Below are 25,809 nucleotides of genomic sequence, written 5' to 3'. Positions count from 1 at the left end.
GGTAGGAGGTGGAAACAGAAGAGTGCTTTCCCTCCAGTGGCTCTGCTGGCATGTAGGGGGTGGAGGGGGAGTGCAGGCTGTGCAGGATGAAGTGTTCCTCTTGTCCTCTCTGAGTGCTGTCCTTTCCCAGCTGCTCTCAGCAGTCCCTGCTGCTGGCCCTGAGGGTGGATCTCTGCCTGTTGCTCTGGTGTGTGACTATGCAGATAAAGCCTGGTCTTTGAGAAACACCTTCAGACGCACCAGACTCTTCTGATGGTAACTAATCAGAAGTTCAAAGGAAAGAAGCTGCATTTCTTCCTTCTCTGTGGTCTCCTTTCCCAGCGCTTCCATTCCTGTTGTACTACCCAAGTGGCTTCCTTGGTGGATGGTGCAATTAGGAGATGCTAGAAAGCTTTGATCAAGTAAATACATCAGATTTTGAAGCGTTCCATTTAGGCTTGATCAGTCCTTTTCAGATAGAGCACAATAATTTGTGCCTTGTTGTGACATGTCTCCTTTAAAAAGCCCTCCAGGCAGATCTGAGTAGTTAGTGAAGCACCTCTTGTTTGTAATAGAAATAAATTCCAGAGCAGACATTGGGATCTGGTTTTAGCTGGATTCCTAGAGGGTTTCCAAGCTCTGCTGTCGTAATTTACATATTTGATGTTAATTCCTCTCTGTCCAGGTAAGCAGAGAGGCAGTTCACTTGTGGGAAGAGTGGCTGTAATGATCAAGTAACTTACTGTACCTCTTCAGAGCTCAGCCATGAGTGTGCACTAAAGCAAGCACTCTGATTTATTTTTCACATGTTTCATGGGGAAGAGTAATTTTCTGCTTTGTGCAACTTCTTAAAGCACTTAATGCTTCCCTCCTTCTCTAGAAACCAACTGAAGCAGCAGACGTGGGGTCCATCTGGCTCACACATCTGGAATTAGACACTCTAGTCAAGAGAGATTTTCTTGGTTCTTAGTGTTTTTCCTGTGATCACGGTTTTCCTCGTGGGAAAGTCTAAAAAAATGTGATTATTTGGGATATATTCTCTCATCCTAATTACTGTTCCATGTACTTGAGGTTACTGATGTAAGGAGTAGCATTGTTTTATATTTCCAGTTGAATACTGACCAGCAGGTTCTGGTGTAGTGGTTAACAGGGGTGTCCTGGGTACTGTCCTAAGCGTTCTTCGCTGCATGTTGTCAGGTGGCATTGCTTTGGCAAAGAGGTTTGGCAAGCTTTCTCTGGGGATGCTGAAGCTCCAGATCACAAAACTTTGAAAACAGGGGTTTATCAGTGTCTTTGTCAATCGCTGGAGGCAAATAGAAGGCTGGTGCTCCGTAGAGGATCCATGAGCAGAGCTCTTGCTGTACTTTGCCTTCCCAGGTGGAAAGTCCCTGATATGAGATGAGTTGAGGACGACAGCAAGCACCCTGCTCCCACGTGTGCTGTTCCAGCTGGGAGCTGAGTGCTGCTGGGCCCCTCTAAACTGACCTTTTTTCTTAGCTGTGGGGTTTATGGTCTACTAAGAACAAACAAACCTGCCCTGGACTCGTTTGTGTGTAACTTGGCAGATGTGGGATGCTGCCATAAGGCACTTGGCTTTGGCAGATGGGGCCACTTCCTACCTGGGCAAACAAAGCTGCTGCTTTCTGGCTGGAAACCCATGAGAGGAGCAGGGAAGATGCAGTGCAATGGTGTTTTATGTGTTCTCAGAGGGCCAGTTGCTCTGTATCAGTAGCTCTGTTCTTTTGTGTTTTTTGTATTTTTTTCTTATGTCTCTGTTGCTGGTGATACTGAGAAACCCAATGCTGTCTGAGTTGGGAACGTGCTTAGCAAATCTTCAACCAGGTGAGGTTCAGCCATGCTGCTGTCTTTGACTACAGCCATCACAAGGCATTGCATGTAGCAGCAGCAAGGAATTGCTTTAAAAGAAGGATGTTTTGTCATGAAATTCTCTCAGTAACAAAGTGAAGCCAAAAAAAGAGTTATCATTGGAAACTCAATGGTGAAGTAATCAAGCCCAGACCCTGGGGATGAAGCAGTGCCATACGGCATTACCTCCTCTCTGGCTGTTGATGGCAGCTTTTGGGGCTGCTCCAGCCAACTGCTCCTGGCCCAGGTTTGCTGGCTGCAGCCAGCTGTTCTGGTGCCTGTTCCTTCCCCTGCTAATCTGCTTGTGCAGCATTGTTCTCCTGGTGTGTGTGGGGGGTGGGAGGTAACAGATACCTTGCTGGTTCCAGTCAGGGAGGAGGCATGGCTGGGTCCTGCTGCTGGGCAGCTGACCACTGCAATCCAGGTTCCCTGAGTGTGTGTTTACACAGCAGCTCAACTTCAGCTTTTAGTTTCAACGTGCTTAGCTTGTTCTAAAACTATGAATGCTTTATTTAGTCCTATCCTGGTATGCCTGCTTCCTCTTCCTACATACTGTAGTTCTTTGGTTGTCCTTTGTTAACTACCAATATCCCGCTGTGCATCAGGTGCACCATCTAGCTTTTTGTTCCCTAACTATAGTAATTAGATTTGGGCTCTATTTTTTTATTAGGCCTTCCATTGCTCTAAGCTATGGTGAGGAGAGCAGCTCTGAGTGTTTTATGAATTCTTGGTGGTGAATCAACAGCAAGTGAAGAAAGGGATGTGAGGGTGCGCAGCCTGGAGCAAGTCTGAGTTTGCTGGGTGCGTGTCTGGTGTGAGAAGTGTTTATTGCATGCCTAAGGACAGATGCTGTGTACATCAGATATGGTGGCACATTCTCTTAGTGATCTGAACTGCCCTAATTCAATGGGTTGTCTTGTTATTGTGTGACTGGGTTGTGGTACAGAGAAGAGGTGTGAAGGATGTGGTGTTGGGGCTGCAGCTTTGTGTCTGGGTTAGTGCCCTGCTGGCCCTCCCTTGAGCTTCAACTGTGAAGAATGCTTATAGCAGAGGGTTATGATTTCAGCTTGGAAACTCCTGGTACTGGAATAAAGGTACTATAATTTTCCCAAAATTGGTTTTAAAATCACTGAAAATGAGGATGGAAAGCCAGCACTGTACTCCTTTCTGTACTGTGGGTTTAGAAGCTGCTGATAATGTGCCTGGTGTCCTGTCAGCTCGGCTGAATTTGCCGGAGCTGTAAATTAAAAAGCAGTCTTGTACCCTGGTTTGAGGTTTTGGTGACTGAAGCCTTCTCCAAAGAGAAGAGATGGCAATAAGAATAGGAAAGTAAGACCCATGTTCTTCTGTGGCTGAAGCTATGCGATGCCACATGTGTTTGTTCAGGATCTGGGCCCCTTCAACAAAATGGTTGAGCTCACAAAAGCAAGAGAAAGCCAGCTACTTATTTTGTTTGTAAGCTACATGAGTTTGGTGAGTACTGGTGTCCTTGTGGTGCTGGGGATGTACAGCATGGAAGGTGCGTGGGATTAAAGCTGCTGTTAAAGCCCAAGCTGAGAGCTGTTCTCTGATAGTGCCAATCATCTCCTATGGTCCCTCTGTCCCACCTTGTGCCACAGAGGAGACCAGGTGCTTTGTGGAGACCTGGCCCTCAAATACCCAAACTCCACTGGAAGAGCACAGCTCGGGGGTGAAGCTGCTCTACTGGGATCTCCTATTGGAGTGGCTCTTGTTGCTGAAGTGAGCAGGGCTGCAGTTCAGTGAAGGAGGAGATGCCACTTGAGTCTCTGTGGCTCCCACATCTCCTGCCCGGACCTTCCATGAGTGACTTCTCAGTGTGCAGTATCTGCTGGTGCCGCTGCGCCTGTGTGCTTGTACTTTATTTGGTTTCAGAGGGATGAAATCACTTTTGTCTCCATTTGGGTAGGGAAAAGCTTCTGCTCAGCTGCGTGAGCTGTTTGTATGTGCTTGCAGTGGCAGCAGTTTCTGAGTAACCATGTGTTGTTGGTGCAGGATGAGCTTGCTGAGGGATAGAGGGAAGCTTTGTCTTTCTCCAAAACATAAAGTGAAGATCTCAGTCTTTTTAGCAGGGTTTTTAGCTGGGTGACCGCCAAACAGCTCGGTGTAATAGCTTGGAGATGAACACTGAATGTAGAAGTGGGTGACAGAAGCACTTGTTTCTGCTAGGCCTGGGAGCTCTGGGCTGTGTGCTGGGGTTCTGGGTTTCCTCCTGCACTGGAGGCACTCTAAGGAAGAGCTCAGTTTCAGGAGATGCTCCCAAATGGGGCACCGTGTATGTCTTGTACTCGGGGCACTGAAATAGAATACCCCCACAGCTGGTGGCATTGGCTGCACTGCTGTGTCCTCACTTTGGTGCTTGCTGGGAGCAGAGGCCAGGCCCCGTAAATGGCAGCCACCCCTTGGAAGGATAAAGAGAGCACACTTTTAATTAGAACCTCTGCTATTTGCAGTAGTGGCCGTTTGGAGTACAGCTAGATCTTTCACAGGGCTGCTGTAGTGCTGCTTTCCTGCCCTTTGCTCCCAGCTAGGCCTGGGTTGGAAGCTGCACTTTGTCATCTCCTGGTGAGGATTTGATGGGGTTGTAGATGCGATGTGAATTAATCAGTTCCCCAGAACTGCTGTTCTGGCACTGCTCTGGGCCATGCAGCCCCCAGGCTGAGGCTGTGAGGTGTCCTGGTGCTGCCTGGAGCATCCCTGCCCTGGGGAGGCCCTTCTGTGAGCACAAATGGCCTTGTGCTGCCTGCGGTGTCTGTGGGCACCTGAGGTGGAGGGTGAAGGGCAGTGCAGCTGTACTGGGGTGCAGTGGGCAGCCATATCCCTCAGCTCCATGCCAGGCAGGAGCTGCAGGAGTGCCGGCCTTCATCTCTTTCACATCTGCGCCTGCTGAACGGTGACGGAAGACATCAAGAAAAGCAACAAGCAGCTGGGAGATGCAAATCTTTTCTTGCTTTGGGCAAAAATTGATTGGTGACTTTTAAATTCAAAGCTGTCCCTGCCTGAGCCTGCTCTGCTGTGTGCTGGCAGCTGGGCTGGCCTCTCATCTCCTGCAGGACCTCTGCAGGAGCCATGTAGGCATTGGCACTGCTCTGTGCACAGTGGTGCTGCGGATGCTGGAGGAGCTCTAGGCTGGGGCTGATGGTGGTGTGGGGCATGTGAAGCTGGGGCTGCCCAGAGTGCCATCCTGCCTGGCCCAGCATCCATAGTGGAAGCTGCAGATGTCTCACTTTGGGCATCTTGAAACTGGGAACGTGCAGATACTTCTGGAAACTTGGTATGTACGTGTCCAGGAGCAGCCAGTGTAACTCCAAGCACAAGGATGTGATGAGCAGCATTAGTAAAATTAATGAGAGTTGACTGCTCTGCCAGAGAACTGGCACCCACCCCTGAATCTGCTAAACAGGGCTTCCTCTTGTGGCAGCCTTGTCGGAGCCCCGGTGCTGGCCTGCCTTGTACGGTTCTGTCCTGCTGCTGAGAAGCTGATAGGAGTGGAAGTGGTATGAGAGTTATTTGGGGATGGCATTGGCAGCTCAGGAGGAATGGATACCTCCAGCAAGAAAAGGTCAAATACTTTGTTTTTGGTTTTTTTTTTTTGTTTTGTTTTCTTTTGAAAGAAAGAAGAGGAAATTGGCAGGAGAAAACCTCCAATTCCTGACATTGTGTTTTCTGTGTGAAGGACAGGAATACATTGCAGCATATATTACAAGTAAAATGAGGCAGGCCAAAATATGACTTTTGAAGAATAAAGTGATTCACATTTGTACAGTTGTCTCCAAAAGGTGTTTCTGATGCATCGCAGCAGGAGAGCATGGGAGGCAAAGAAGATAAAGCCGTCATGGAAAATTAAAACCACTTCTTGGCCATCTTGACTCCTGTGGAGGAACTTTGTAGCACAGCAAACTAGAAGCCCTCTGTAGAAGAGCTGTCTGAGAAGATGTCTTGTGTTGAGTATCAATAGAAGTGGTTTTAAAGCAAATGGAGGAGCTGATAAGGAGTAAGGAACACATAGCATTGACTCAAGAGTGCTGTAGGTTGTTAAATGTGAAATTGTTGGGATATTTTTGTGGGTATACTCTTTATTAAGTGCCCTCAATATTGTAGAAATTGATGCTGGAGAATGTGATGGCAGTTCTTAGAGGGCAAAGTCTGGGAGGTACGTGCCAGGTGGCCCAATGTCTGCCCATCGTGCTGCTGGAGAAGGGCTGCAGGAGGGTCATGGGGGCTGCAGAGCTCTGGGTCTTGCCTCAAGTGCATGAGTGTCTGTGATAAAGAATGAGGTTACTGCAGGCACAGCCAAGTGCAGCCTATTGGAAAAGGTTAGCAGACTTCCTGTAAAGGCAAGCCCTTCATCACAGACCTGCTGGAGCTTGGGGATCTTGTGGAGAAGAGATCTCACAGGATTCATACACTTGAGTTTTCAAACAGCCTTTGATGCTGTTGCCCACTAAAGACTTGTAAGACATTAAGCTACTACAGTGAAAAATTTTATTATGGACCCAGAACTTGTTAAAGCACATGATGCAGAGGGTAAGGCTTAATGCTCATTATTTGGCATAATGGGGAAAGTTAGCAGACTCTCCTGGGATTGATATCCTCTAGTATTCATAATACAGGTGTGGATGCAGGGGGAACAAGGAAGGAGGTGAAGAGAGGGTACGGCCAGGTGGTGTGCTGTCCTGCTGCAGGTGGGATGGGAAGATATCTGGGAGCTCAGAGCTTGTTTCTTAAATTCTTGAATGGTTCCAGGAAACATCATTAAGCAGGAATGCAGATAGATATGGCATGTCAGTGTGGCTTTCATAGGCCAGGATTCCAGCCCTGCAAATTCACCAGCACATGGAAGGCCTTCGTGAGCATACAGCAGGGGTGCTTCAGTGAGTCTAATGGGACTTCCCATAGGATTTCAACCATATCCGGCCTGCAGGGTCTCCAAGAAACATCCCTCATGGGATGCTTGGATGAGTAACTAGTTAAAGGAGGGGTTACAAAGCTTGGGAGTAGGCTGATGGCTTTGACAATAGAGGGAAGTTGCTGGTGGAGCCCAGGTGGGATCTGTGCTGCTCAGGGTGCTTGTGGATGACCTAGAAAGTGCTTCAGAACACACATGCAGGGATGGGCTCGCAGTAGAAGAGGCAAGAAATCTTGATTACTGCCATTCAGAAACAAGGTTGAGGTAATGGAGGGTGCTGTGAAAGCATCGACTCAGTGTTTGGTGGCAACAGAGGAAGGAAGCTGTGTGTTGTGGAGGGCTGAGAGCTGAGTGGAAAAGTCATGACACAGCCATGCTTTGCTGTCCTGTTGGAGGTGAAGTGTGTGTCAGGGCATCCCGTCTCAGGAGAGCCCTTGGTCTGAGCCGATGGGGGTGGGAGAGATGAGAGATGCCTGTGCCTTTTTTGCTGTTTTTTTTCTCTTTTTTAAATATCTGAGCCCCATGCAGTGTGCTGGAGGCAGATGGGGCTGTCGTGGTGGGCATCAGGAAGCTGATGGAAGCCCAGAGCTCTGTCCCAGTCCCCTCGCTGACCACACACTGCTGCCTTTGACACTCCCTGAAGCATCTTGCAAAGTTTGTCCTTATTTTATTTTTTTGCTGCTTCCCTTAATAGTGTCGAAAGTGAGAAGCTCAGTTTTGGATTGAGCACAAACTAATAAACGCTCGGGTGTTTGGTGAGAGAAAACAAAAGGAACTTGTTTTGGGCACCAAATCAAAAAGTGAATTGTTCTCACACCACCGTTTGCCGTTACCATGTATAGCAGTCACTGCCATGGCAACAGATATTTTCAAGATCCAGCCAAGACCTCGCAGGGCTGCAGCATAACTTCTGATAGTTGCTCACTGCCCTGCTATTAATAACCGCGTTTCCCCCCCTCGGTGCCAGGAAGTTTCTTCTTCCTCATGTACCAGGCGTGAGGGAGAAGCTCATTTAAAATCAGTTGTGGGGAGAAGTGACACTGGGGATTTCCTGCTTATTTTTTGTTGTTGTGGAGATCCTGTCCAGTGCTGCCAGCTCTGCAGTTACCGCGGAGCGGAGCTGTGCCTATTGTGCTATTTATAACAAAGCCCAGTCTAATTTTTTTTTTCCCTTTTCTTTTTCTTCAAAGCAGGACGAGCAGATGACTTGTGTTTATTCTTCCAGCTATGTACAGAAGCTTAAGTGTTTATTTCAGTCTGACTCAGCCCCGAGGAGAACCTCTGGCTGATTGAATAGCCAATGATTGTTGGGGCTGGGTGCTGCTCTGCACGGTGTCTGCACCTATCTCCAGATGTTTCAGAAACACAAACTGCGCTGCGTCTTCCGAGTTGTGGTTCAACTTGGGAGCAGTTTAGCTCTAGATACCCTTCTTGCAAACCTGGCTTCAAGGTCTCTTCCAACCCAAACCATTCTGTGACTTTCACCCCTCCAAAGGAATGAGTTGTTCTGCTGGCCCAGTCTCCTTTTCCACCAAGAGAGCATAACTGTGGCTGCTGCTGTGAAGGCCTCCCTGCCTCTTCCATCACCAACTGGGGAGCAAAAAGGAGCACATGATGTCAGCTCTCTGGTTTTCTCTATTTCTGGAGCTCTCAAGTCTTGTATCTCCTGAGGTTACTGCTTTTGACATCCACCTGTCCTTGAACAGCAGCGTCCCCAGGAACCCAGCTAGTGCATCTAATTGAATTGACCATTGAAACCCAGGGAAAAAACTAAGTACTTAGTATCAGGGAAAGCACGGAACTTCATATTTTACCAGCCTGCCTGGAGAAGACAATTAATATTGCTATGCAAAATGTTGGTCCTACGCAGGAAATAACTTCCTTCATACATAACTGAATTACTGCTTTCCTCCTCCCTCTGCTGCCCAGGATTCTCAGCAGGGACGGCAGCAGGCGATGATGTTGGAGGAGCTGTGGGGTGCTGTGAGTCCCCTTCATGGCAGCTCCAAGCTGCAGCTGTGGGCCCACACCCCTGGGTGTTTTGACTGGGCTCCACAAGGAGCTGCAGTGTGCCGCTGGGGCTGGGGACTGAGCTGGGGCTGATGCTCTGGCTTCTTGCTGATGCTTAAGAAGATTAATCCCGCTGTTGTTTCTGCAGCAGGGTGAGAGCAAACACAGGTTTGGAGCTCCAGCGCTCATCATGCTTTGTTCGGATGGGTGAGATCACAGCAATGTTTGGTTTTTAAAAGGCTGTGACTGTGTTTCAGGGCAAGGTCTAGCTGCAGGGTCTTCGTTTCTCATTTAAATCGAGCCAGATCTTGTTAGTGCCAAAGCACCAGCGCTGTGCCCAAGCAGCATTTGAGTTTGTTTGGAGGTGTTTCTGTAGTCCCCGCTCAGTGACACAGCATAGCACCCAGCTCGTGGGATGTGACAGCTGCCCAGGGTGAGATGTGGAGGTGATGAGGCAAGGAGTTCAGGGCAGCAATCCTACACGCCTTTCCTTTCAGAGGAAGGTGGGGTTTTTGGTTTCTTTTTTTTTTTTTTTTTTTTTGTGGTTTATTACATCAACATCTAAGAACAATGGAGAAGAAATGGAGCACGCTGTGGTTTTCTTTCCTCAGCCACCAACTCACTCATCTGTAGGTGAGCTTTTCAGAGGAGCCCCACATCTCTGCTCTGTCCTGCTGGATGCACAGGACATGCAGTGCTCTCTGCACGTAACAAAAGCAGCTCCTCGCAGAAAGAGGTTTTTCCCTTATTGTTTTATAAAGGGTTTATGAACTCTGTGGCTGAGACTTTGGCTATTTATTTACCTCTTCTTTCCCCCGTGCCAGAGGAAATTAGTGTGCTTGGCTAAGGGAAAGCGATGCTGACGCTGGAGCAGCTCCTCCACATGACGTCCTGCAGGGATGTTTCCTCATTGCAGCTATGGGAGCAAAGCAGAGCTGTTCGTTTGCAGGCTTTCCTGTTGCTTTTGACTCGTGGCCAAATTCCTCCGCGGTCCCAGCACTGCAGTAGTTAACGTGAGTCACGCTCGACAAGCCAGGGCAGCCCAGGCTTTCAAGAGCTCCTCTCCATTTGTTCCCGCTGAGCTTTTTTCAAGGAGTCAGCAGGGACAGCTGCAGCCGGGGAGATTTGCGGAAGAATGAGAGGACCTACAAAAGTGGCGATGAAACACTGTTATCTTTGTTTTGTGCTTTTAGCCACCAGTGTCTTATGGGCTCTGCCAGCTGAGAAATAACCCGGTCCCTTGCAAGCGGCGTCAGTGTTTTGCATGGGTTTTCAAGGGGCTCTGTGTTTCAGCCAGTAAATGACTGGCAGCCCTTTAAATGAAGAGAGACAGAGGGCCATTATTTTGCTAATGCCATGCATTTAGGAATGTCGCTGCTGCAGATATGTAGCTTTGCACACTGCTGCTTGCAAGCTGTACGAGCTGTGCTCCGGCTGTTTATGTACAACAAACAGCCTCTGCACCCCATAACGGCAGCCTGCAGGTGCTCCATTTCTGGTTACAGCCTCTGCACCTTCTGCAGCAGAGCTGGAGTTAGGAAGATGTCCCAAGAGGCCCTTTCCATCCCATCACTGTTCAGGTGCCTGCTGAGCCCAGAGTTACCTGCTGAGAGCTTTCCCTGCTGTTTCTATGAGTCTCTTTTCTGTCCCTCCCCATTCCCCCCAGTTTCTGCTGACTTATGGCATCCTGCCTCGCTCAGTGTGCTCACTGTGCTGCTCAGTGTTCCTTTGTGTAGGAAATGTGCATCTCTGCTCTGGGCACAGCCGAGCTGCTGGTGGTTGGCTGTTGGTGGGGTTTGGCCATGGCTGCTGTCTGCCCTCTGTTACTTTCAGTGGTGAGAAACAAAAGCTGTTCTCATTTTATTCTTCTGTATAAAAAAAAAATTGCACCATGGAGGCTCCCCTTCCTGGCTGCACTCGTGGCCAGGGCAGCAACTGTGGGGCCTGGCTAGGAGGGAGCCCTGAAATCAGCACCAGTGATACAGGAGACCATAAAGAGTAAATCTCAAGTCCTGAAGCAGCTGGACAACAAGCTAGATTAATCGGGACCTTTGTCAGTCATTCCTGGAGTGACAGAGAGGGCAGTGAGTGCTGCGGTGTCCTTGAAATAGCAGGAATATCGGGTGACATTACTGGCTCTAACATAGGGTGTGCACTTGGGACTGGCTGCTCCACCAGGGCAGCTGCAGCTCAATGTCTGCATGCATACAGTGGGGTCAAGAAGTGCCAACTTGCCCTGCCTGGATCTGGTGTACTTCAGTAAACAAATCATGTTCAGCTTTCGAATAGCTGTGCCTGGTCTGGAGTGGCAGCCCAGCAGGAAGCACAGAAGGCTCCTGTGCATGTCCACACTCTGTCCTGGCTTTGTGCTGCGTGTCTGCCCCCTCCATGAATGGGAGCAGCCCAGCCCTAATTGTAGGGTGAGATGCCCAGACCAGCCGGCTCCTGTGTGCTTTGAGCCCTACCTCAGGCTGACCCTGCATGGTAGAGGGGCAGCACGGCCCACTAGGGTGGGTGGAGCAGGTGTCTGTCCTGGCTTGTTGTCACCTACAGAAGCACGAGGCAGCAGTGTCACCTCTTCTGTTTTGGGAGGATGACGGGTCTGGTGATGCTGTCACTACTGAAGTGCAGTGCTGATGCTGCTCCCAGGCTACCAGCAGACCTGACCCAACCGCTTGTCCTTGGCTTGGTCTGTGCATCCCACAGCCAGCAGGAGGACAGTACCAGGCTGCACCAGGAAACAGCGCTTGCAGCCCTTGGGCAGGCACCAGCCAGCACCTGGCCTCCCCACGGCTGCCTCCATTCCAGCAGCTGGGGCTTGGATGGAGCCACGGAGCCATGCAGCACATTTTGGATGGAGAGAGAGGAGATGCAAAGTGGCAGTACATTTTTCTGAAACTGCTTCTCAAATGCTCAGCCCTTAAAAGGAAAAACGGCTCTGCTGCAGCCTTTGCTGGAGTTAGGAGGTGCCACAGCGTCTGAGGCAGAGCGGGGCTTTTGGAGGCTGTGCTGCAGTCAGGGGTTTTGGCCTTACTCTGAAGTGCAAAATAAAAGCACTGACCACAGTGGAGGGAGAGATGTGGGGGATGCTGTGACAGTGGCTCAGGGGCCGAACAGGTTGTTAGGGCAAATCCTGTAGCGCCAAACGTTGTGCTGCTCTGTAGTGTTTTGGGCTCCATGGGAGATGTTGTTTCTTTGGGTCAGCTGGGATGGGTGCTCAGGACCTGTGGGCTCTGCTCCTGCACAGCTGTGTCACTGCTGGCTGTGGGTTGGGGCAACAGTGAGCGGAGAGTCTGCAGTGCTGGGGGGGGGGAAATTTGGGAACAGATGGGGCTGGGGATGGTGCAAGAAGCAGCAGGGCTGACCAAGCAGAAAGCTGCTGAGTTTCTTGTCTGACATCTCCATCCAGCTTTGTGTGCTAGGACCTTCTCTGGGCAGCATGGGCTGTCTGCTACTTCTCACCCCCACATCTTTTCCCCTCCCTGAAACATGCAGCTGCTGTGTCCTGTGCTCAGAATGGTGTCCTGTTCTGCCCATGCATGAGCTGAGTGTACGTGCTTATGCTTGGAGCAGCCATTTGTGCTGTATTTTCACAGTCTGGTCTGTCTCCTGCTAGGCAGGGGTTGATTTGTTTGCACAATGCTTATTTTTGGAAGCAGGAGAGTCTTTTAGGAACAGGCTGACATTATATTTATTTTAGTTCCTCTATAATTTTTGTTAGAAAGATGCGTGTGTATTCAGAATAAGTTCAGAGATTATATATGGGGGAGGTGGGAGGACAGGGTTGTTTTGGGTAATTTTTTTCCTAAGACTTAAATTATAGCTTTCCTGGGCTTGGCTGAGAGGAGGCAGTGAGCAAAGAATAGACTGACTGAGCCAGCTGGTGGAACGTTGCAGGAGATGTGCTGGTGCTGGAGACCTCCTCTGGGGGTTCTCCGCAACTCCAGGACACAGATGAGTTTTACAGCCCTGTTCTGGCTTTGATATGCAGATCTGAGCAGCTTCCAGCCACCTGGAGGGTCACACTTTCCTGCTCAGCACTTACAGCAAGTGAGGCTTTCCTAAGAATTGTCTGTCTGGGTGCTGCAGGTGCCTTCACCCTTTGTGGCAGTGAGGGCATGGGCACGGTGATGCTCTCAGCGCAGTGCTGATGTCAGTCAGGCACTCTGCAGCCCAGGGAGTTTCATTGCCACGAGCAGCCATGGCCAGCAGCTCCAACATGCCACCCCACCCTGCTCAGCTGCTGAGAGCTCCCTAGGGCAGCACCAGTGCTCTGCTCCTTCTCCTGGGCCCTGGTCACAGTCCCTGCCAGCAGCAATTAAGTGATCTGGACTGCAGGCATCCTGAGGACAAACCTTTCCTGCTGCCAGCACTAGAGCTGTGGGACATGAAGGAACCTGGGCTATGCCACTGCAATGAGCCCTCCTGGGCACCATGTGCCACATCCCTGCCTCCATGGGTTCTGGCTACATCCCAGCGTGGGGCAATAGTGCCGTGTTGTGTCGTGCTTCTTCCTGGGATGGGAACTGTTGGGGTGGTTGGCAGTGCCCCCGGTGCCAGCAGTGGTTCGTTTTGTCCCAGAGAGCCCTGGGGACCACAAAAGTGATTGCAGGCCGTATTTCTGAGAGTGCAGACGAGGAGTGGAATTTCACAGGTTTCACAGGTGCTTCTCATTGTTGTGGGACCGTCTTTAAGTCTGCTGGAGGTCGCTGAGGCCATCCATTGTCAGGACCCCACTCTGTATGGAGTCAGCACTGGGCTTTGAAGAACTGTGTGCTGCCTTAAAGAAGGGAACTGGGGGAACAGGACTAGAAATAGCAGAACATAGAAGTGAAATGGGAGATCAAGCCATGAGACCTCTCACTGCTGCCTTGCAGCTCACAGTGCCTTGAAGTGAGCAGTTCCCATGGCTCTCCATGGGGCTGGGCTGTCACCAGCAGGTGAAAGAGCTGGAGGTGAAGCTGGTTGGTGGAGGAAGGGATTTGTGTGGGCTAAGTGACTGGGGCAGCGGTGGCAAGAAAACCAGCTGCCTTGTGGAGCAGTGGTTGGTTTCTTGGCGTTTCCCTCCTGTTCCTTCAAGTGATGTTCTCCCCCATCCAGCAGCTGCTCCCTTCCATTCCTGCACCCTTCTGTTTATTTAGAAGACTTTTAGACATTTAGAAGACTCCTGGACTAACATTAGTGTTAAAGTCATTGTGAGAAGACTGATTCAGGAGATGTAAGCAGGACACCTGATGTTTTCACATGGGTTTGTATTGCTCCGTAGCTGCTCCTTTCACATGCTTGGAGTGGCTCCTTGTCCCTGCATGAATCAGGCCTGTGGATGCATCCTGAGGAGCCTGTGCCTGTTCCTGATGCAGAAGCCCCAGGGTTACGGTGTCCAGCATCCAGGTTTCAGGGCAGGCACGGAGCCCATTTTGATCCTTGGAGAGCTCTGAGCTTTCCTAGCTCTGGCTTTGCTGGTAAAGCTGGGCAGTGTTGGGCCCACCTGTAGTTCTGTATACAGTGCAATGATGCAGGCTGGGCTGTAGGAGCTATGCTAGGTTCTTTCAGGCTGAAATAGCCTTTTAATTAGGATTGTTATTTCTTTGTTATTTATGATCTTCCTTGCTTCCTTTGCCAACCAAGGACCCCGCAAGCAGGATGAACCCAAGCTCACCTCCTTGTTTCTGAAGGAGCAAAGTCTGCAGATATAAATCATACCTGTCCCAGGGCAGGCGGGACAGAGCCACACCTTGGCCTTTTACCTGCTGTGTTTGTGCAGTGCTCCATACAAACAAGGTCTGTTAGGGGCTGCCTGAGCCTCTGGCTGAGAACCAACCTGCCTGGCCATGCACAACGCTATGGTTGTGCACAATGCGCTTCCTGCTGCTCTTTGCACACTTGGCTCATGGGGCTGGTGCTGCACCTGGGACCTCAGCCCCTCACAGCCATCCCACAGCCCACCAGCAGGTCTGCATGTGAGTGCCTTTGGAGCCTGAGCGAGCGGCTGGAGCTGGGGCCTATTTGCAAACTCAGAGGCTTGGAAAGTATTTGTGTATTTACTTAGGATACAAAGGAAGCTTCTGAAACTCTCAGACAATAAAGGAGGATGCACGCTGGGAATGTGTTTTTGTTTTTGGAAGCAAGTGGGGATTTTGTTGAAATTCCTCCTTTCTGCTGAACTCCGAGCTCTGCTGCCCAGATGGGCGCCCTGGCTCTGAGCAGCCACACCAGGTTGGTCTGTGTGGAGTGCTGCAGCCAGAGGAGTTCAGTCCCAGTGGAAGGGAAATGGACCAAAGCCCGCACAGCGTTCCCACTGCTGTGCCAGCTGTGGTGCTGCAGTGCGGTGGCAGTGGGGGGGCTGGGAGTGGGGCACAGGGTCCAACCTGTGTCCAGGTCTGCCCTGGGGCAGGCAGGGACAAGGCCTGTTCGGATGGCTCCAGAGAAACTTCTCAGCCTTGTGGTGGGGAGTCTGAATCCTTTTCTGTGTCTGAGTTACAACCTTATCTTTCTCCAATCCTGCCTTTATCACATCTTTCCAGAGTTCCTGATGTTATGTTCCAGACTTGTGTGGCAGCTCGGTGCTGGCCATGCTCCAGGAATGTGCTCCTTGCCTTTCCTTCCCTTCCTTTGCATGTGATTGTGATTGTCCCAAAATCTTCAGCATTTCAATGTGTTCTGTGCAGATTTTTGCCTCGTTAAGCTCCAACTCGGTAATCCTCAGCCCCAAATGTAAGGGGAGCAAAGAGGTCACCAACTCAAGACGCCCACTTATGTGTCTTTGCACGCAGAGATAAATGTGGGCTTGTTAAAACGGAAGACTATAGTTAGCAGCGCACACTCGGTGATGGCCGAGTGCCATGAGAAGAATTCGTTATTTTCAATGGCTTGCACTGAACAGAAAATAGCTGACCTCTCCTCCCTTCCGAGGAGCAGCAGTGTTGGTAGGGCTGGTCGGCGCCTCACATCTTTGCTAATCTTCTTGCTGGCAAAACAGACCCCAGCCGTTGTGCTCTTGAACGTTACAGCTCCAGTGCTCCACTGTCCCACAGGGCACCTTCTGCTCTGCCAAGCCAGTGCTGCGTGATGGACTCCCTGCTCCCACCACCTCTGCCTGAGCCGTGCTCCTGCGGTGCCATGGCTGTGCCGTGCTGCTCCATGCCTGCCTTGCTCTCACAGCAGTGGCATGTTGGGCTCCCAGCTCCCAGCAGCTCTCGCCATGACCCGCACACAAATGTGGATCTGACTCCCCTACTGAGTCCCACTCTGGCTGTGCCCAGCCCGGCTCTGTCACACCCTGATGGTTCCAGGGAACTCTGGACGCCCATCAGCCCCACTTTTCCATTTCCTTATCTTCTCTTCACTGCTGTCTCCTGGGATTTTTCCTGCCAGCGCCACTGAGCTCTTCTGCTGCCCTCCTCTTTGATGCTGTTGTTACGGATAACACCCTTTGCAGTTTGTGGTGCCCTCAATATCAGCAGTCACTGATTCGTTCCTTCTGTGCCTGTCGGTTCCATTGGGCTGTTCTGGGATGGCCATTCTAACTGTGTCCTTCCCACCCCAAAGCTGCAGCACAGGGCCTGCCAGCCCTTGAAGTCAGTTAGGGGAAAGAAGGCCAGACCCCGCAAAACCCTTACCTGTGTTTCTCCACATTTACCCTTTGAGCTCCCATGGTCACACCAGCGCTCAGTTTATCAGCATGGCTGCTCCCCATCCCCTTGCTCCCTGACGCCCTCCTTGCCCACACTAACGTGGCTCTCCTTCCCCGCAGCTCGGACTGGGTGGAGATCATCGAGCCCCGCTCCCAGGAGCGGATGTACGTCAACCTGACCACTGGGGAGTGCGGCTGGGAGCCCCCCCCCAACCTGAAGGTGCGGCAGTCCGACCAGAAGCAGTGGTGGGAGCTCTTTGACCACAACAACAACCGTTTCTACTATTACAATGCCATCACACAGCAGACGGTGTGGCACCGGCCCCAAGGCTGCGACATCGTGCCCCTGGCACAGCTCCAGGCCATGAAGCACAGCTCCCAGCCCGACTGCAGGGGCCGGCAGCACCGGGGCAGCAGCGGCAGCGAGGGCAGGAGCACCCCCATCCCTACGGCCCTGCTGCAGGAGATGGAGAGGGGCAAAGGGGACTGCCCCACTGACAAGAGGCCGGACACGGGCAGGTAGGAGAGCTTTGGTTTGTATTTATCAGGTCTCTGGGCAGGCACCAATGCACCCCAGGAGGGTGCAGTGCTGGGGCAAAGCCCTGCCAGCCCACACTCACCACCATGTGCTCTCCTTGTCCTGAGTAAAACCATCTGCTTCTGCTGCTGCATTAACACTTGAGCATCCACATTTTTGTGGGGTGCTGTAAAAACACAGATCAAAAGGTGACTGCTGCTCCAGAGCACTTTATACTCAGCAGGATGAGAGGGGACAGGCAGGGCTGCTCACTGCTGTGATGGGAGCTCTGTGGGATGTGGTGACTGGCACCTGGTCAGGTTTGCTGGGCTGGCCAGGGACATGAGTGGCTTGCTTGGCTCTTTCTCGGCCCTGTTGGTACAAGCAAGTAGCTGTGCTCCATCCCCTGCAGCCCCATCTGCCCTAGCCGAGCTGTGAGCAACCAAGGCAGAGTGGTCTGCAGGGGATGGAGCTCAGCTACTTTCTCGTATCAACCCTGCAATGAAAGAACAATAATGGGATGCTGTTTTGGTTTGGCTGGGAGATTTTCTTGCACTCAAACCAGTCTGACAACAATCAAGAGTTTTTCATATTGAAACTTTGCCAGCTTGAGCTGCACAAAAGCATTCCCTCTCTGATCCATGCCAGGATGGCCTCTCATTGCCCTGCCTCCTCCATGTCCTATCTGCATCATCCTGCCATTGAGAACGTGGTGCGAGCAGCAGGGAAGGCTGTGCAGCGGGTGCTGCTGAGTCAGGCTCGGGAGAAGTGATTCACCCAAGGGCTGCAGCAGTGCTTGGGCGAGCCCTGCACTTCTGCCACCCCTGTCCTTGCTTCCCTCCTGCAGCATTTGGACAGGGTGATGCATCAGGCCACGTGTATTTCACAACTTGATTTTGGGATCAAGGTCACATTGCTGTATTTGTGGTTCTGGAGAGGAGCTGTGAGAAAACCAAAATGGTGAAAACCTCATGTGGTGGCAATTCTGGACAATGTCTGCTCCGAGAGCTGTGAGCTGAGGTTCATCCCTTGGCCACTACTCCACACAAGGTGCCTGTGTGTTCGATGAAGATCTGGTGATGCACCAGGAAGAGCCCAGAGCTTTACTGGTGCCTGTGACCCCTGCAGTGCCTCCTGCTGAAGGGCAGGTGCTGGGGAAGGTGCACAGCTTGTTTGGGAGCTGACAGGCTGCTTGGTCCTGTGTCACTTTTCCAGATCTCCGCACTGGTAAACTAATGGCAGCTGCCAACAGATGTTTTTGTGGAAGCAGATCGAGTGTTGTTTCTCTGCACAGCCATCACATGTAGTCACAGCCATTTGAAAGCAGGCATTAGCATGCCTGGTTTTGGCATGGAGAACACTTGCCCTACCCAAATCTGACAGCTTAGGCAAGACTTCTTGTGTTTTTCTAGCTCATAAAACGGTGAGTGAGGAGCTGAGCCCAAAGCAAAGGCTCCCAGGTGGGATCTGGTGCCCTCAGTAAGGTGTCTGGACTAGCAGCAGCAAAAGCTTGTCAGCTCTGCTGTCTGCATTTTTCTCCAAAGACAAACATGAGCGTGTCCTTTCTTCCTTCAGCAGGAATACAGCTGTATAAACAGAAGGCAAATATGTTGAGTGCTCTCAGTAGCATTTGACATCTTTATAGGTACCTGCACCCAAGACCATTTCATTTATATCTCTAATGGCAGCATGGACCATTTGTTTTTCTTCCCTTTATGTTTGTCATCCTGTGATAGATGGAGAGGCCGGAGGAGCCCGGCATGATACCGAGCTGAGGGAAGGGTTTTAGTCCTTTTTTTTTTTTCAGTAATACTTTGTGGTTGAGGGTTTTCTATTCTTTTAGCAGCCTGTTGTGTCCCGCCTTCCCCTTGTGCCTCCCACCAGTGCTGCTAAATCTGGGTGCTGCTCTCCACAACCTCAAGTCGGGCAGGGATGCTCGCACACCAGTACACGCTGCAGGTGACAGGTCCCTCCTCCTATGTGCCAGTCATGGCCTCTCCCTCACTGCCCTGCTGCTTTTCCTGCCCTCCCATCACACGAGCTCCGAGCAGACTCTCTGGAGATCAGCCCAGTACTGTGCAGGCAGTGCTGGGAGGCCGACTTCCCTGTGGAAATGGCAGCTGCTTTCACTTGCTGCTGTCACTGCAGGAAGATGGCTCTCTGTGCCTTGAGAAGGGTGCTGCTGGAGAAATGGCTGCTCTGAGAAACTGTGTATATTGGGAGATCCCAGAGGGAGGTGGTGGACCTGGGGACCCTGTCCTGGCTGGGTGGTGTGTCTGCTCTGTGCTCTTACTCTGTTTTATTATCCATCCCCACTATCCAACATCTGGAAGTGTTCCCTTGCACAGCATGAGACTGACCTGGGTCTGAGAGCAGCCAGCAACATCCTGGAGGTGTCTGGTGAGCCCCTCACCATGTGCAGGGTTATGCCAGAGCTCCTTATGGCATGAGGGAGAGAGCTGGACCCAGGCACAGGGCATGCAGTGGGGACAGGCAGCACTTGGGTTTACCATGCTAACAGGGGGAGTGGGAGGAGGGTTGGAGAGGATGTGTGACACAGAGGTGATTGAGGCCCATGGGGGTGGCTGTGAGGGTCCCTCAGCCTCTTTACATCTCTGCTATACTTCATTAGAGACCTATGGCTCTCAAGTCCCCAGCATAAGTAATGCCAGTGTTGAGTTCTTCATAAAAGAACTTAGAGTTGGGCCCAAGCCAACCTCATGAAGTTCAACAAAGCCAAATGCAAGGTCCTGCACCTGGGTTGGGGCAATCCCAAGCACAGATACATGTTGGGCAGAGAATGGCTTGAGAGATTTGGGGGTGTCAGATGATAATAGATTCAGCATGAGGCAGCAGCCTGGTCTAGAGGGAGGTGTTCCTGCCTACAGCAAGGGCTTGGAATGAGGTGATATTAAGGGTCTCTTCCAACCCAAACCACTGTATGATTCTATGATAAAAGAAACCCTTCCAGGATTGCTGATACGGGCATGTTTCTGTGTACATTTATGCTGCTGGCCTTGGGGCAGGACCTGCTCACAGAACCTTGCACATGTCTGCAGAGGTGGATCTGGGTGGGTCTGTGCCAGTCTCCATCCCCACATCCAGCGCAGACACCACGGGTGTAGCAGAGCTGATGGCCATACAGCATTCCTGTTTGTTTGCTTTTCTGAAAGCACCAGGAAAATAACTGCTGGAAAGGGCAGAGCTGAGGAGTGGGGCCTCTTCTGCAGGCTGCTGGGAGGGAAGAACAAACAATGAGCAGTCTAGGAGCAGGCTGGAGACTGGATGGAGCTGCTGCAGTTGGGTGCGGGCTGGGAAAGCCAGCGCCAGGCTGTGGTGTTTATATTGGAGCTGCTTGAAAGCATTCCTCGAAGGAAGTGTCTCAGGGGACGCAGCTGAGTCTCATGCTGGTGGCTTAAGAGCAGGCTGTGCTGGGACATCTCCACTGCTGGCTCCTCCTCCCATCAGGACTTGTGCTGCTCAGCAGAACAAGGCTGAGCCTTTCTCTGTGCTGGGAAATCAGGAAGTCCCAGTTCCCCTCTGCTTGATCTTCTTGGCGTCTGGGGGTGGGGTTGGGGCAACCAAGAGCTCTTTTGTGGTGGGGGTGGAGAGGTTGGAGGTGACACATTGTGTCTGAGATCAAACTGGTAACCTCTCTATGGCACGCTTCTAGGGATTTCACTTCTCCAGCACCTTCCCTTACAAAGCTCTTGGTCCATGGGAACATGGTGTCCATGATCTGGCTGGGGCGGCATGGCTGCATTGTTCCCATGGGGTGTCCCAGTGGAGCTGAGCAGGGGACACTCGAGGAATGGGCAAATGCTGGGCTGTTTGATCCTGTCCTAACACCCAACCCACAGCCACAGTGAGCCAGGGGCAGCAGCAGCCCTTGCATGGCTGTGCCATGTGGCTGTAACACAGAGGGCCCGCTGAAGTCATCTCCTTTTAGCAGATGGAGGTGTGAGCAGTGGGCTGGTGCTGGGCTCTGCCAGCTCCGGAGGTTTCGTTTGTTTCACCCAAACAAATTGTTTAGATGGAGGTGCAGGTGGTTCTTCTACAAGCTGTTCCATCCAGGTGTAGCTCTGGAGGCTCCACAGCCATCTCCTTTTGTTGTGAAGGTGAAGAATAGCTGAGCACAGCTTATGGACAAAGGGAGTGCTCAATTTTGTGAATTCGGTTTTACATTCAATTCCTCCCTCAGGGGGAGGCCAGGTAAGGGGTGGCACAGCTGCTCCCCACCTCTGGGAAGGACTGGGGGCAGTGAGGGGCTGCCCACTGCTGCTGCGGTCCAGTGTGAATGAGGAGCTCCTCCTCCCTGTTGGGTGGGTGGGTGTCAAAGCTCTTATTTAAAAGCATACGGAGTGTTGCTGCTCTGGTTCTTCAGGTTGGTCCAGGAGCTCTTCTAGGAACAGCTGTTTTCAGCAGTGTTTGTAGGAAGGGATGCTCAGGCAAGGAGCGGTATGTGGTGGGCTGCAGGGCCCCCTGTGAATGCCACCCCTGTCTCAGAGGATTGGGGTGTCCCAGTGAGCCTTGTGGGGCTGGGGAGGAGGACAGGCATGTGGTGGAGGTGGTTCCATGTGCCTGTTCAGAGGGCATGGAAGGCAGGTCAGCAGGGAGGAGTGGAGAGCATTTTTCCTTATAGTTTCCATAGGGAAAAATAGCTTTGAAGCGTTCTGGGAGCACCTCCTGTGCACAGGCAGTGCACCCTGGGGTCTGTCCAGTGACACTGAGGGTGGATACGTGGACAGAGCGTGGGAAACAGGGCCAGATTCAAAGAGACTTTTTCCTGGAGAGGGTGGTGCCTTTTAAGACCTGAAATGCCGAGCTGGTTCCACAGCCTTTTCTCTGCCTTCTCAGAGCTCACAGGTACAGCCTGTGTGCAGCTGCTACCCAGCAGCGGGGTGGTGTTATGCTGAAGAACGTGCCTGTGGGACTGGGAGGCTGCAGGGACCCTGCTGGTTGTGTCTGCTGCTGAGCACCGTTATGAGGCACTGAGCAGCAGAGGTTTGCAAAGCCATGAGAGCTGAATGGAGCCAAGGGAACCAGATCTGTGGCTATCTGGACTGTACTGGAAGGATCCACCTGATCTACCAGACATCCCATAAACCGGAGACATCATTCCCGTAGCACCTCCTGTAGACCTCATAGGTTTTGTTGTAAGATAGACATGGATGTCCAAACAGATTAGAAAAATAACTGTGCTCTGGAAGGATTTTTATCATAGTTTGACAGTCTGCAAATGGACACGTGGGGTTATTTGTAGAGCACCCCTCTACAGTGCTGGGAGCACTGGGGCTGTTCAGCCTGGAGAAGAGCAGGCTCTGGGGAGACCTTGTTGAGGCCTTTCAGTACCTACAGGGGCCAACAAGACAGGGACTCCTAATCAGGGAGTGCAGTGAAAAGGAGAAGGGGAGAAGCTTTAAACTAATAGAAAGGAGATTTAGGTTACATCTTAGGAAGAAATGCTCTACTATATGAGCACAGGCTGCCCTGAGAAGCTGTTCGGGCCCAAACTTGGAAGTCCTTAAGGCCAGGTGGGACCCTGGATAGCCTAATGCAGTGGGGAGATGTGTCTGCCAATGAGTGGGGTGGGAAATGGATGTTCTTTAAGGTCTCTTCTAACCCAAATCATTCTGTGGCTCTGTAATTTTTCCACAAGTTGCTTGAGCACTTTAGAAAAGTTTACTGGCCTTCAGCTGGTCCTTCTGTCTGCTGTTGTAGTTAATGAGCCTTTGGAAGAGTAGGCTGCTTCCTGTCCTGGTGCTGCTGATACCAAATAGGTTGCAGTAGGAAGAGCTTCTTCCATCTCCTTGTTCTGCTCTTCAGGACTCAGACTTTTCTCATGTGTGTAGCAGCAGTGTGTTTTTATTCCAGGAAGGGGGATCTCCAGGAAAAAAACAAACAAAAAAATAATGAGAAGCCCACAAGGTTGGGGAATCTCCATGTGCTTTGACACCAACATTCTGGTATGAGGCAGAAGTAGAGGATAATTCAATTAATAACATTCTGATTTAATTCTCCATTTGTGTCTTTCTTCCTTTAGGGAGACTTCTACCCATTGGCAGCCTCTGCCAGGCACAAAAGCTGCTATGTTGGTCAAAGTGAACAGTTTAAAGCAGGTCCCGGGCTCTTCAAACAGTTCCCTTCATCTGCAGAGCGCTCCAGAGACCAGCAGCCAGAAATCTCTCACAAAACCAGCCATATATGCTCAGCCCCAATCCGCGTCCCAGAGCCCTGGAGCCACAAAGCAAATACCTGCTGGAGAAGGAAAGCAGTCTATGCAAATCAAAAAGACGGAGAACGGTGGGTTTTGCCTTGTGCTGATGAATGGTCCAGCTTCTCAGACTCCTCCAAGGAGCCAGACAGGAACACCCCAGCCTGCCTCCCCCAAGTATGCCTCCCCTGCACCTATATATGATGAGCCATCTTTAGAGTCTCCAATTTATGACGAGCCACCGGTAGATATGGACACTGAGAGTGTCGGTGTGAGTGGGATGTCTCCACCAAGGTCACCAAGCAATAGCTTAAGGAAGCAGCTGCAACCAACCAAACTATTGCAGCATCCAAGCGTGCAGCAGCAGCAAGCTGCAAAGAAGCACGCAAGAAATCCTTCTTCCACTGAGTACAGCCCAGCTGGCAGAGAATACATCAAACACATGGTCAACGTTGACCAGTCTTCCAAACTCTCCCACTCTGCCGCTGCAACAGTTGATGCCTCTACTAAGCTGCCTGGTCAGCTGGCGTCAAAGGACAGCTTCAAGCAGTCCTGGAGGATCCTGGAAGCCAACGTTCTCAAGAGCATAGAAGCCCACCACAGTCGGCAGAACAGCCTGCAAACTCAAGAGTACCCAACCGCTATAAGCCATCAGGATTCTGGTTATTCAACTGGCCCATCTCCGAGCTTGAGAAAAAGGAAAGGAAGGAGGCAAGGCGCAGGTCAGGGGAGGCCTGGCTCAGTGGGCAGCAGCAGCGAGCTCACAGCTTTGAATGACAAGCTGATTGCTGAGATGCGTGCTGTGGTGGGCAGGTCAGCAGCCTGCCGAGGGAGCAAAGCCAGCCTCGATGCTCAGAGTCTGGAGAGCAGCATCCCCACAGAGAGCGGTAAAGTCCGATTCCAGTCCGACCACCTGAAAAAGTGCATCAACCAGAGCCTGAGGGATGACATCTCAGCCAGTAATAGGTCTCTGTACAGACAGGGCCTGGAGAGCAGGGGCAGCTTCCCCAGCGACGTGGCTGCTCCACAGGACACAATGAGGCAAAAGAGGACTTTTGAGAAAGTAGATTCTTTAGAAAAGAATGTGACCAGCCGGACCAGCTTGGCTTCATCAGGTGCCACGCGGTGCTCCTCCCAGGTACCTCCCAATCTGCCCCAGGTTAACACAAGTGTCTGCTGGAGTGTTGTGGTGCTGAGCCTGGGCTGCTCTGGGGATCAGTGTGTGTGCCGCATGCTGAGCGCTGTTCCTGCAGGACAGCAAGCAGCTCATGGAGCAGTAGGGCTTTGTAGGCAGGGAGGAGAGGAGGTGGTGGAAGGGTTGGTGCACACCTGTTGGTGCACAGCTGCCTGTGCAGCAGGTCCTTAGCACTGCTGTGGTTTGTACTGTGGCCAGGAAGCCCCATTACATTTTGTTCTGCCCTTTGTCTAAGAGCTTGGAAGTGAATCTCAGGGAGTGAAAGCTCAGAAGGATGCAGATGGGTCAGCCCAGGGGGTTAACATGCAGCACCCTGTGGCAGCAATGCCATTGGGGCAGTTATGTCCCCTCTTGAAAGGCATTTGTTCATCACTGTAGGTCTGCTGCCTGCAGTTTTAGTGGCGCTCACATCTTCTTTGGTTGCCTTTGCCCTCGTGTATCCTGTCTGAGCTGGGATGCTCAGGATTGGTGGAAATTGGATGCAGGGGCAGGATCTGCACATCCTTACTTAGCAAAGCTCCCTGCCTGATTTGGGTTGCTCTGGTGAGCTGGGAGATGTGACTTGGTACAGGGACAGGGCAGAGCTGAGCGTGGTGTGTCCATGATGCACTATACAGAGAAGGGAAGTGTTCTGTGTGTGTCAGAAGTAACGTGTTCTGGGGCTGACTGAAGGCCTTTGCTGTGTCAAAAGGTTACATGATTCCTGTTTCTTAGCTTCCCTTTTGAGACCAAAAACCACAAAATCATCTTGGTTGGCTTTTTCCTGCAAGCCAGAGATCTCCTTGGAGAAGGCAGTGTGCACTGTGGGCTGTTCAGCACTTAGTGGCTGTAGGTGGGAATTGGAGGTCGAAGAAAATGGGCTGTTTCCTCTATCAGCTCGCTGGGTGTCTGAGTTCAGCGTGTGCCCCAGGCTGCTGCTTCCATCCAGAACTGAATTTGAGACTGGCAAAATGAGTGTATTTTTCTCACAAGTAGTTATTAACTGTAATTTTCTTGGGATCAGTGATACCAGAGCTCTAATTATGTAGTTATCCTTAGAGATGGCTGAGGACGAAGGCTGGGCAAGCACTGCATGTGGGATTGCACATGGTGTCTGGTGGGAAAAAAGCTCTTTGTCTCAGCTGCCTGCCCTGTGCGCCTGTGATGGGTGGACTTGTACCTGGAGCTCATGAGCTCCGGGGTGGCTGGCGGTGCGGAGTAGGGGCACCCGGCTCTTTGGTGTGTGCCTGGTGCCTAAGGAGCCAGCCCAGCTCCTGTCTGCGCTGCCCCCAGCAGCTCTGGGACAGCTTGGACAAGCAGCTCCACTACTCTGTGCCCCGGCGCTGCCCTTGGGGCCAGTGTCAGTGTGCAATTGTGCCAGGCTGGCTCTTGCAGATTTACAGTTGTCAGCAACAAACAGCACAAAGCCGTGTTTTGTACAGATGCGCTGCTTTGCAGTTGCTGGTAGCCTCATGACCCACTGTTGTGA

At 51.5% G+C, this 25,809-nt stretch overlaps 1 protein-coding gene across 1 annotated transcript in view; it reads left to right on the top strand.

Moving 5' to 3' along the window:
* LOC107322822 (rho GTPase-activating protein 39-like) overlaps positions 1 to 25,809 on the top strand; it is a 40,685-nt gene that overhangs the window by 2,959 nt on the left and 11,917 nt on the right. Inside the window, exons 2-3 of the mRNA XM_015881317.1 lie at positions 16,536 to 16,934; positions 22,976 to 24,284. Coding sequence (XP_015736803.1) covers positions 16,536 to 16,934; positions 22,976 to 24,284 — 1,708 coding nt within the window. The remainder of the gene's footprint in view (positions 1 to 16,535; positions 16,935 to 22,975; positions 24,285 to 25,809) is intronic.

Source organism: Coturnix japonica, chromosome 20 (genome assembly GCF_001577835.2).
Source record: "Coturnix japonica isolate 7356 chromosome 20, Coturnix japonica 2.1, whole genome shotgun sequence".
Classification (NCBI taxonomy): domain Eukaryota; kingdom Metazoa; phylum Chordata; class Aves; order Galliformes; family Phasianidae; genus Coturnix; species Coturnix japonica.
This window is presented reverse-complemented; position numbering and strand designations above follow the sequence as displayed.